Genomic DNA, 12,939 nt, shown 5'->3' with positions numbered 1-12,939 from the left:
ATGAAAATGAAAAGTGTTAAAAAAAATATTACTATCAAAACGAAATACTATTCAACTCTTATCTAAAAATTAAACTCTCTTAGCACATACTCGATCGTTTTAGCCTTTCTCTGTAATCTAAAGCTGCACTTCGTGTGGAACTGAATATGAGTGCCTACGTAAACTGCGAACTCAACTGGATCCGAAAATTTGCGAATGTGAATAGCACTAATTTGTCTCTTTTAAGGCTTGAAAACGTGTATCATAAGGTTCTGAGTGAGCAATAACAACATGGGTCATTCCATGTACAGTGGACCAATTTTGGAAAAAGTTCCTACTGCATCATCTGATTTTTTAAAAATTTCACACAAATGTTACCTGACACTAACAATGAAAAATGGTCAAATTTGAGTTGAAGATCCCTATCGGTTGTGGTAGAAGGGCGTTTTGAAAATGGCTCCTGTCTCAGCAACGAGTAGCAAACGTCTTCTCCCATTTTCAAGTGCTTGCAATTTTGTGAAAAATGTCTTCCCATCACTTGTATTGGAGCAGACACAGTCATCAAAAATGTGCTGCTCTAGACAGTTCAATTGACAAACGTAAGTTGGAACTACAGTCAGTTCAATACGTGGTGTGTATCTATGATAACCACTGGTGGATAGGGAACATAGGTGTAGTTAGTGAGGAAGAATATGATGCACAAATTAATTTTATGCGGCCTCAAGGACCAACAAAAGAGTTTCATTGGCCCTTACAGGCAGAAATTTGTTGAGTTTAAGAGCAGTATATTTTGTTTCTGCTCCAATACCAAGTGCTATAGGAAGACATTTTTCCTTACCAGGAGAAGCCATATCTAGGATAAAAAAATATGTTTTACAGTTTTTAACACAAGTTGAATAGTGTGCTGGACTCATAGAGACAATTAAGACGTCATTGATAGGTGAGTGGACCTGTGGCTGGACCGGTACAGCTATCAGGCGTGGCCCATTGGCGATGGGGTTATTAACCTCTCCATTGTATGAGCCAAATCTTTAATTTTTACATATTTTATTGACTATTGACAGGGATTTCCAAACCAAATATCGCAACAGCGAGCTGTCTCACCATTCTCAGCCAGGGATGTTATGTCTTCATCCTTGTATAGTGAAGGACAACGCCAATCTTCTCTATTCCAATTTTCACAGCAGCGGGTCACGAGGTATTTCTGCGGCTGATAAGATTAATAACAACTTGCTCCACACGAGGGGACAACATACTAAACGTTCTACCCCATTCACCCATCTGCAGGGCATCACACTACAATGTGATATCTAAGGAAATCTATCAGACAGTTTGGTACACCTAGATCAATACCTTTTGGGAAATTGGTAGTGGCTTCGACATCATGGACCAACGCAAGATAATAAATAAAATATATATCAAACGCATACTAGTAACATTGGCTGTAAACCAACAACCCAGCAAGGCGCCAACACCAAAATTCATTCCTAATTAAATCAAGACATGCTCTATGCATTGGTTATTGTTACAAGTTGGTGCGAGGTTGGCAACATGGCCATTTTTGGGTAACAAAAAGGTACATTTTTTGCATACTTTAATTTTTCCCCATTTTTAAGGCCACATATCCCTTAAACCTAATGCACTAAAAGCTAAATGTTCTATCTGTTCTAAAGTATGTATGTTATGGTTTTTTTCTTTCAAATATCGATCTACTGACTTGACTTCATACAACTTTATGGGGGTCTAAATATGGTACACATTAAATTTGCACACACTTTTTAGCCAATTTAGTTAATTTATTGTAAAAATTCTGAACCCCCAAGAGAATTTGTGACTAACTGACCTTCATCTACTCATAGTTTTCCTAGGAAACAAGTGTTGAAGGTTATCAGAGCTTCCAGTTCAAAATGGCAAGCACTTGAAAATGGGAGAAGTTTGCTACTCGTTGTTCCTGAGACAGGAGCCATTTTCAAAACGCCCTACTACCACAACTATTGTTGATGTCAGGTAACATTTGTGCGAAATTTGAAAAAAATCTGAGATGATGAAGTGGGAACTATTGGTTCACTTGACATGGAATGACCCACATACAAACTGTTATCACTTAGCTAGAAAGATTTTTTTTTTTTTTTTTTATTTTTTTTTTATTTTCTCTTATACTGCTCTACCGCGTCTGCGTAAGTATTACTTTGCTGCCGAATAAGTAACTGATTTTCCGTTTTGTACAGAGCAATGCGGCCAACATTGCCCATTTCTTTCATAATACCTTACACTATAATATGGCTGGACAACTATGATAATATAATACAAAATGTAGGACTTTTCAGAAGGAAAATGGTTTAATACTCATGTGTAGCTATGGGTTCAATCTTTAGCGGAGACCTGTCTTAATGAACAGTATTGAATTCAGACTTAAAAATTTTGATATATATGCACTTGATTTATTCGTATTTTTCCTAGACACTGCTTGTATATGCATTCACGGTGCTGTAAACTGCATCGCTTAGATTGTAGACGATGTTCTATTCGCAAGAGGTCGGACAAAAACTCCACGCATGTTGAGATCATTCGCATATTTTCGTCAGTCTTCGCTATTTGCAGATTGGAACTAATGGAAGTACTGCATTTCATTTACTAGTGCTGGGAAATTCGCAATTGCATTCACTCCAATGGCCCTACGAGAGTATACATTCTTGGAAAAAGGAAAAGTCACAAACCTATATTAAAAAATTATTTCAATATATGGTAAAAAAAAAAAAAGCACCTGTAATGTTTAAATGGATATAGAAAGAACATATTTCATAACTTACCTTCTCATGTCTGTTCTTCAAAATTGGTGTTAGTCTTGGCAGCAAATCTTTGATTGGAGGTGTCATTTTGGTCATACCTATGACATTCACTATAGCTTTCAAAGCTCCCAGAATACTTCCTAATACTTCAGGATATTCTTCTCCCAAATACTCGTAAAGCACTACTCCCAAGTGACCCATCAGTTTTTCCTGTTAATAAAATTAATTTTATTAATGTTTCATAAATATTACTTACATTATTAAATTTATATTCCACTTGTTAGAGTTTATTAATCAAAATAACAATTTGTCAATAAACCATAATTATAGAACCAAACGAAATCCTCAACCAATAAAACAAATTTGAATAGCTGTTAAATTCTATTTTTATTTATTTACATTTAACATTAAACAGTTCTTTCGTAATAACTGTTCGCACGCTTTTAAGTATTAGTGGTCAAATCTTACGAGTAACTATTAGGTTGGTGCGAAAGAGTTGTCAATCCTAGCTGCGTCATTTCCAAGGGAACGGAAAAAAAAAAAAAAAAAAAAAGACGAAAGAAATCTACAATATCTGGTTAATCAAAATAGTCGCCGTCTGCAACCACATACTTTTGTCATCGCTCGGAAGTGATCGAGATGCTGAAAGAGATGGTAGTCTTTGGGAGAGAGATCGAATGAATACGATATACGAGGAAGGGCTTCATACGCAACTCACGAAGAGTCTGTATAGTTCTTTGCGCGACATATGGGTGAGCAGTGTCATACAACATGAGGACATTATGTCTGTTGATCATTGCTGGATGCTTCAAGACAAGTCTGCGATGCATTTCATGGAGTTAGGCACTATAACGATTTGCATTGATGGTTTCACCTCGTCTGAGAAAGATAAGATGGATCGTTCCACTATAGATCACAATACTATCATCATCTTCATTATCTATTGGTGAAGAGATGGTGTTAGGAAATATTCTTGGACGTTGATCCCGAATCAATCATTGCCCTGACCGTTTATGATTGTCACAGCAGATACATTTTTCACCTGAAGTGAAAATCCGATGCAGGAAACTTCCCAGGTTATTTCTTACACTCAAAGAAATGCACATCTACAGATGATGATGCTTGCTGGTCAATGTCAATTCATGTAGAACCCAGCAATCCAACTTTCCCATTTTACGCACAATGCACGCCGTATGCCCTCGTCTGCAATTACGCGAAAACTTTTCCATGTGACGGCTTGGTTGTCAGTGCTCACGGACTCATTTTCCAACGATGTCAGAACGAAATTTGACAAACTAACGCCAAATGGTGGGTTCATACTCAATTCCTGTCCCAAATGCACTGTTAATGTATGTTGCGACCTGCTGTGCGATTTTTTACAACTTGTGAAGAAAAGCCCGATTTTGAGTTCGTTAAGAAATTTCAGTGTCAGTTGTGTGTTCTCCATACGACTCTGTTCAATAACGCACCGCCTCTTGACTGGTATTCCAGCATTGTTGGAATGACGTTAGATGCACGATCTTAGTTCATCGCTGTATTGGGTTACTGAGTACGTTTCCAACCAGACCTCAACGCGGATATTTTATTCGCACCAACCTAATATAGTACAAAACAAAATAAATAATTACGTGCATCGTATCACTTAAAATTTCTTGTTATTTTCTTTCCAAACCCCTTTATTATTCTGAAATGCGTATTTCTGAGAAATAATGATTTAAGCGTAATTTTAAGCAGTGAAATAACCATAACTTCACAGATTAAAACTGATCTTAAGGGATAGCTGACTCTACAATACTGAGTATACACGATGGTAAAAAACTTTTTATGGCAACTTTTTCCGATAGTTTTTAGATCTTTCTCTATTGAGTCGCTAAGGGTGTTGTCTACTTCATCGCCGTACTAACGATACAGTTATTATATTGAAGGTCATTTTTTTACACCAAATTAAAGAAAAGAAGCCGGCTTGAAATCGGGTAAGTATGGTATGCCTTCGTCTTCCGTGAAGATTTTCTTTCATTTTCATGTGCAGACCATTCTAGCCTGTCAAAACCGGGTACTACTTCCACATGGTAATAAACGAGCAACTCGGTAAGGGGACAAACAGGGTATTTCTTTACATCTGGTCTAGAAAGCCAATAGACTGCTCAAACTTTTCATATCTCCAAAACTATACTACAGGAAAAACAGAAGAACCTTGAGAAAATGCGGACAAGTTATCCCACAATACAAACCCACATGGTATGAATCGAATCAAGAATCAAGGTCTCCAAAGCGCAGAGCATGCAGGAAAACTGCTCATGCGGGTGTTAACAACATTGTCTTCTGTTTGTTGTTTCTCCCATTCCCAAAACAAGATGACGCAAAACTCGCTGGGACGCTCACTCTTGGCTTGACAGCATTTATAATGGAGCTCCTCCTTGCCGCTACTGGCAAGTGGAAAAGTTCATGCAGTTATTCGGTTTTTGAACACAAAAGGCATTAAACCAATTGAAATTCATCTTTAATCGACGGAAGTGTGTGGTGAGTCTTGCAAGGATGTCAAAAATGTCCGCAAGTGGTATAGGGAGTTTGCAGCTGGTCATATAGAAATCGTCAATTCCCGACCAAACAGTACAAAGGTTGAGCGAACTAGTTACTAACACCTGTTACCTAAGTTGGAAAAAAAAAAGTCGGAAAGTACTTCACAACTACGACGAGGAAATAGATGAAGTTCAACGCTTCCTCAAACATATGGTGGCGAGTTAGTATGATATAGGCGTACAAAAACTGACAACTTCACAACGACGAGGAAATAGATGAAGTTCAACGCTTCCTCAAACATATGGTGGCGAGTTAGTATGATAGAGGCGTACAAAAACTGCCACAGCGCGTACAAAAATCCACCGACCGAAAGGTCAACTACGTAGACAAACAGCTAAATGCACGAGTTTTAAAATGATGTAAACATTATTCAAATTAAAAGTTTCTTTCTATTTCTAAAAAATTGGAGACTTTACTTTGAGATTATTCTTGCACGTAAAAACCATTTACTGAATGTGTATTTACCTCTTGGCAGGTTTTCATAACAACTGCTATCCTTGATATAAGGTCTGCCGCTTGTTGTCGAACTTTGGCCGACTTGTTGTTCAATCGCCACAAAATCGTACCACAAATCTGAGGTAAATATGGCTTCACACGCTTTCCTAGTTGATTGACAATTGTACCAAATCCATTCAACATGACTACGTCCTGAAACAAAGACGAAAAAATACATGAATAAAAATTATCTTTCACATTTTCAATTACAGTAGAACCCCAATTTAACGAATTGGTAGGACATTTTGGTTTTTCTCCTTAAATAGAGTTTTCGCTAGATAAGGGTTTGGTATAAAAGAAGTGCGTATCATAAAGAAAAGTTTCACTAAAATGTATAATATGAAATTTTAACGCATTTTTGTTTTTAAAGCAGTAGATTTGAATGATTTGATTTGCACTTTTAAAAATAATTCAATTAAAAAAATTACAAATACATTTAAATAAGCACAGAAAACATCTTGCTTCAAACAGATTAACCACTGAATCTAACCTACTATTTTTAAAAATATGTACATTAGCAGCAGTTTCACCTCCCAAGACTGAAAAATACCGTACTGAACCCCCCAAAAAATGTATCAAACATATCAAAGTGAAAAATAACAAAAGTCTGATTGTGGAGTAATATCGATCCTAGTATCAGTCGATGATTATGAAAATACTGACGTAGTTTTAGTCGAGTTATTGCAATACCATATATAAGATATGGAAGGAAAGAGAGAGAAAGGTAGGTTTAATTTTGCTACTGGCGAAAAGCGAGCGCGTGCAGGTCAATCCATGTATGAGTACATACCATGATACCCTGCCCAGAGTGCAAGCCACTGAGCTCGCTGTGATCTTTGAACGAAGTGGACCATGCGTCTGTGCTCAATCAGAAAAATGTTTTGTGTTTAAACAACAGTATATTAAAGTTTCTTTTCAAACTGGGAAAATCCGCAACAGAAACTTACGACCTGCTGATAGCATTGTATGGAGATAACTATTTATCATACACACAAGTTTTTGAGTAGTTAAAATGGTTAACAAAGGGACATAAAGTGAACACAGATGACCCACGTCCTGGACGATCTTACACGTCAAAAACGGACTTAAAACATTCAAAAAATCGGCGATGTGATTCCAAAAGATAGTCGATTGAGTATTCGAGCTGAAATTACAGGAACTGACAAAAAAAGAATTCATTAAATTTTACAAGGAAATATTAACATGAAGAAAATGTGTTCAAAATTGGAGAAAAAGAACATGACAATGGAACAAAAGAAACTTCGGATGAACATTTGCGTGGACATTTTGATTAACATTGAAAGAGAGCCCAGACCAATGATAATTGTCTTCTTTGACATTCGTGGAATTGCGTACGTTAACTGGGCATCTGAAAGTAAAACTGTAAACCAACAATATTACCTTAATGTATTAACAACTCTTCGTGAACAAGCAAAACGACGACGAAATCATTTGTGAACAAACAACTTATGGATTTTGCAAGGCAATGATCCTACTCACACAACATCGACAATGAAAACATGTTTGGCTAAACCTGGGATTCTTTATTAGATCCGCCATATTCGCCGGATCTTGCTTAATGCGACATTTTTATTCTCGAAGATAAAGTCTGCACTGCAAGGAAACAGATTTGAGAGCAGAAGCTGTTAAAAGGAAAGCGATGTCATGTGCTAGGTTTCCGAAAACGGCAGGCAACAGTACTTCCAGCAATGGAAAATTCGTATGGAACGGTGTAGAGCTCATGCAGGAGGTACTTTGAAGGAAATAATGTTCCTAGTGTACGAAATGACCAATAACAGATTTTGTAGCATCAGTGCGTGTTCTCTAGTCACATCTCGTATAAATGGGCTTATCGATTCTAGCAAATATGGCGTCTTGTGAGCGATTTTTTTTACTAATGATTTTTTTTATTGTTTAGTGCGGGAATTTACTATTGTATCTCTTAAATGCGGATTTAAATGCATTATATATATATATATATATATATTGTTATTTATCGGAACTAAACTAATCTTTAATTAAATGCGGACCGTAGAATAGGAGATAGGGAGTGTTTTTGCTCCACGATAACGCTCGTCCACACGCCTCTCATGTAACATGAAGTGTACTGGACAAGTTCAAGTGGGAGCAGCTTGAGCATCTGCCCGGACATGTCGCCCTGCGACTTCCATCTGTTGGGTCCGCTAAAAAAAAAAAAAAAAAAAAAAAAAAAAAAAAAAAAAAAAAAAAAAAAAAAAAAAAAAACTCAAATGGAAGCTCTTTAACTCGGACGGCGAACTGAACGACACAGTAGAAGAGGCAGCCACAGGAATTCTGGGAACAGGGAATCTTTCGGCTCGTGAGACAGCGAGATAGTTGTACTCAAGCCTCTGATGATTATTTTTGAATAAAGACTTCGATTATATATATATATATATATATATATATATATATATATATATATATATATATATATATATATATATATATATATATATATATGTGTGTGTGTGTGTGTGTGTGTGTAAATGCTAATAATAAAAGAAAGTTCCAAACCAATCCACTATTTTCAAGAGTTATAAAACTTCAACGTACCTCAGTCGTTTGTTCTTGGAATGCATATAAAATTCCGTCAATAAGCTGTTCCTCCAATCGAGAATCAATGTCTGCTGCACCTAAATTGCCCATGATCTTCTCAATGGTCTCCATAACCATTTTTCGATACTGTTCATTTTCGTCTTTCAGGTCATCTACAACACGATTAATGATTTCAGATGTGCCCACTTTGTTAGCGATTTCAACTGTTGTGTCCACCAACTGCAAATAAAATTTTATATATATAGAATACGTTAAGATGGATAATTATTGAAATAATACTAACAACAATAACTCTGTAGTAAAGATTAATTAAGAGCAATACAAACGTGATATTTACTGTACTTTTTCAAGTACACATTTAGTTCATGAATATAAAATACTTGCTGATTCTGTATGACAGCAGAAATTAAATTGAGCTTACTGCTTTCGATACGCAGAATAATTCCTTTAAGCTTTATCTCAAAGGGTACTCTACTCTAATCTATTTTTACCTTAAAATTCACTTAGCATTATCAGAAACACGTACACAAAATTGTTGCAGACGTTATATACAAAGGAAAATTTAAGAACCCCATGCATAAACAGTCAAAATCACATGAACTGATACGCAAATACGATCTTTCTAATTATCTACGAACATAAAATGCACTTTTAGGACAATATATACATGAAGTATCATTACCTGTCGGTAATTTCGTCTATCTATGGCCATTCGATGGTTCCAGAAATGTTTGAAGAAGTGTGGCAGGATTTCATCTTTAATATATTGAGCTTCTACACCATCCGTAGCACAGCACTGTTTTACTACCTATAAACACAAGAAGAAAAGAACATGTTAGGAAGTTTTAGTTTAATTGATTTTAATATATCTAATATCAACTAGTTTACTTTTAAAAAAAAAATCAATGATTTTGCAATTTACATGTTTTGATTTTCAGGGCACAACTTTCCTCAAATTTAAAGGGTGATATCTTTCAAGATCCCATGAGCAGGATGGCGACAAAAACGATTTTTTTTTTCTGTTTTCCAGAATATTTTTTTGAAATTTTTCCTGATATGTAGTTAGCTATACAGACTTTCCCATATTCATGGATGATACGTGAGAAATATATTTCTCTTTAATCAACTACAAAGTGAATAATATATATATATATATATATATATCCTATCTATCTATCTAATATATATATATATATATATCAATAACATTTAAATTTTCAGTATTCTACATTTAACTGCAACTAGGTCAGAGGATATCTTCAGCACACATCCCATGTACAACAAGCAATAACAATAATTTCAAGATAAAAAATATCAACATTAAATAAAATACCTTTAATACAATTTTCTTCATTTCTTCATCAGGAGACTGAAACTCTCGGATCAAAATAAGCATCACTTCCCTGGTATAGTAGTTTGCATATTCGGCATCCATCAATGGGATAAGATAACCAATAGCCTTCAAGAAGGCAGCCAAACCCTGGAAACAAGCAAATAAATATTATACTTACACACTATTTAAGTAAATACAATGTAGCATAATAGTAGTTCACACATCACCATGATAAGCAGCAGATCAGGACTCGATTCGTGGCCCAGTTGCATCTCCGAAATTTCGTTGAAGTTACCCTTACAGAGTTAATAGGTATTAGAAAATATCAGTTGGAGTTGTTTCCTAATTTGTGTATATCTAATTTAATCGACATAAGCAATGAACAACACTTTTACTTTAAGATACTGGACTGTCCACGCACAGTAATTATTGCGTTGTATAGTAGTTCGTGCAAATTGTTGAATACAATCTGAAAGTGAATGTATGGCAGGTCTGCGGTATGACTGAATAGTCCAATAACTAGTTCATCTCTCATCATCACAGTCTCCTTTAGCCTAACCGGCATAACCGTGGGACGTAAAACTTAAAGATTTCATTTCATTTTTTTTATTTTTGTCACACTTCGTCCTCTACAGGGACGAATTTAATGAGTTCAAAATGCCACTGAACCACGAATCGAATCCATGCCACCTAAACATTTCAACTAGTGAGATCGGTGCAATCATTCAGACCACAAAAAACTCCTTTCGTGATTGAACCATTCAGTGTCTAGAGCTGAAATGACAGTTTTCTGAACGGAAAGAGTAGGTTTATGAAAAATATCTGAAAAGTACAGTTAAACCTCCTTTCTCTCGTTAGGATGAGAATTTGAATAGAAATGATAAAAACTTATCTCAGCCCAAATGCTAACTATGTTCCAATTTTCATTTCTAACGGATAGCTTTATATATATATATATATATATATATATATATATATATATATATATATATATATAAAATGATGCACCAGACAATGTTGATATTTTTTATATATACATATCTTTCCTATTTTATCCTCTATAGACGCAAACTCACTGAAACTGAAAGAATGAAAAATGAATTTTACTAAAGTGATATAACGCAAACACAGTTGCGCAAAAGATCGAGCACATTAACATATTTAATCTTACAGTTTCAAGTTCTCCTTATTAAACTATTTCCATTTGAAGAAGAGAAATGTGGAATGGTGAGCTGTAATACGCAAAATTAATTTAGACTGAAGTCTCCTGTACTTTAAATATTCTGAACTATTTCTTAATTCATTTTTCAAATTACTGAAAAGTTCATTATCTATGGCTTTTAAATTATTTGAATTTTATTAATTAGTTAAAACATAAATATCTATCTATTAAAATGCTACAATAGCAATTAAAAGCGCCCGAGCTCCAACGTATAACTATGGCTTTCAAATCTTTCTTTTACGCTTATGTGTGATTTCACGTTTAACAGAGACAAACATTTTAAGTACGAGTACTTTAATTAAATCAGTTAACTAGATCCTTTACATAAAGTTTATGATATAAAATTGTTGTTCAAAGCCTTTGTATTTTAATAAGCCTTCTCTAAAATCAATGCACATGAATTGTGCTTCCATCTTCCGAGTTCTTTTAAACTAAATTTATATGTTTGAGGCCAATCCTTTCGACAATGAGATCTCGGAAACTACAGGCTCTAGAAAGATGACGTTTTCACTAATCGATTGGAAATTTTGCGTAGATTGTCCAGTTCTAATTGAATATTTTAAAAACATGGCCGCTATTTCTTTATTACATTTTTAAAGGTACGCATGGAAGCGCTGAAATTACAAAAAAATAAAAAAGTAAAGCATCATATCCTATGCGTTATACATTCCAACACCACACTGTTGTATATAGGGGTTGCATATGTCTCAGGCGTTTATTTCATGGCCAATAATGACAAAGGAACGATAACCATTTCTCCAGTTTAACCAGTAAGATGAATCTTTATTTTTGGAGTGATTTGCCCAATGAACACCATATATAACTGCAATTATAATTAACTGCGTATGTAATGTATTTGCTTATTACATACTGCATGGAAGAAGAAAGAAAACACTGGTCATGCATGAATTAGAAACTCCAACCGGAAGTAGGCTCAAATCTTGCAAACGGTGCGAAATATTGAGGTCCCCTTTATGATACGCCTTGCCGATTTTTTTTTTTTTTAATCAAGACTTTTTTCACTTGTGTCTGTAAAGGTACATGTACAGATGTGAGGAATGAGAAGGATATTTATGCTCATATGCGAATGATGCGCTGTGTAGAGAGCGCAGGTTCAGCTAGTATAAATAACAACGAAAATAGCTTGTAAGAAAATAGCAATTTAAAATTATTACATTACCTTTGAAATATATATTCCACAATTTTTAAATGACCAAAGAAATAAGACCTGCTTGACACATTACTTGACATTGTTACATGACTTCTTTACATTTACTCCGTTCCTAGATTCTCTGAACGATCTGCTAACAATCGAAACACAAATTGAGTTACTGTTCTCTTCCTGTTAGTTTATAAAATTAACAAAATATTTGACAAAGAAAGAAAGAAAAAAATAATACGTACTTTGCCTCGATGTGTTCGTATACCCTTCCACAAAGGTTTCAATACAGAGTCAAAACTTTCAATACCATATGGTGTAGCAGCTTCTGCAAGAGCAGCAATAGCCAAGGCAGTGATAGTTCTTACTTTCTGTTGCTCATCGACAAGACCTGAGAAGAACAGAAATGGCATTAGAACACAGCAAAATAAATTCCACAAGTATAATTAGTTCACACGAAAGATTATTTAAACTTACTTGGCCTGGTTAAACATACCAAGGGGAATATGAATATATATAACTGTTATATACTAGCAAACATGATTAGAGTTACTTTTTTCCTAAAATCTAAAAAGGCCTTAAAACTCTCCCTGCTGTTCTTGGCCACATTTGTTAGAAATTTATGACCCCTGTTACCTAAAAATCAACGTTGCCACATTCCTCTGTTGTCCCTTTCTTTTATCTTCCATTCATTGCTTTTTTAAAAATGCTGAACTTCAGTAGGGTCTATACAAGTACGGCAATATTGAAGACAATGAGAGCACACATGCTGCCTAAGATCAGCCGAGGGTTGTGTGGGGGAGAG

The 12,939-nt window shown here is 35.1% G+C and overlaps 1 protein-coding gene across 3 annotated transcripts in view; it reads right to left on the bottom strand.

The window, feature by feature from the left end:
• Sf3b1 (splicing factor 3b subunit 1) overlaps window positions 1-12,939 on the bottom strand; it is a 99,984-nt gene that overhangs the window by 20,590 nt on the left and 66,455 nt on the right. For all 3 annotated transcript variants that reach the window (XM_081739648.1, XM_081739650.1, XM_081739651.1), the window contains 6 exons: window positions 12,380-12,525; window positions 9,754-9,900; window positions 9,103-9,228; window positions 8,418-8,639; window positions 5,814-5,996; window positions 2,790-2,978 (listed from right to left, as the gene is read on the bottom strand). In XM_081739648.1, the coding sequence (XP_081595774.1) occupies window positions 2,790-2,978; window positions 5,814-5,996; window positions 8,418-8,639; window positions 9,103-9,228; window positions 9,754-9,900; window positions 12,380-12,525 (1,013 nt within the window). The remainder of the gene's footprint in view (window positions 1-2,789; window positions 2,979-5,813; window positions 5,997-8,417; window positions 8,640-9,102; window positions 9,229-9,753; window positions 9,901-12,379; window positions 12,526-12,939) is intronic.

The sequence above is a fragment of the Thermobia domestica genome, chromosome 15 (assembly GCF_964235325.1).
Source record: "Thermobia domestica chromosome 15, izTheDome1.hap1.1, whole genome shotgun sequence".
NCBI lineage: Eukaryota > Metazoa > Arthropoda > Insecta > Zygentoma > Lepismatidae > Thermobia > Thermobia domestica.
This window is presented reverse-complemented; position numbering and strand designations above follow the sequence as displayed.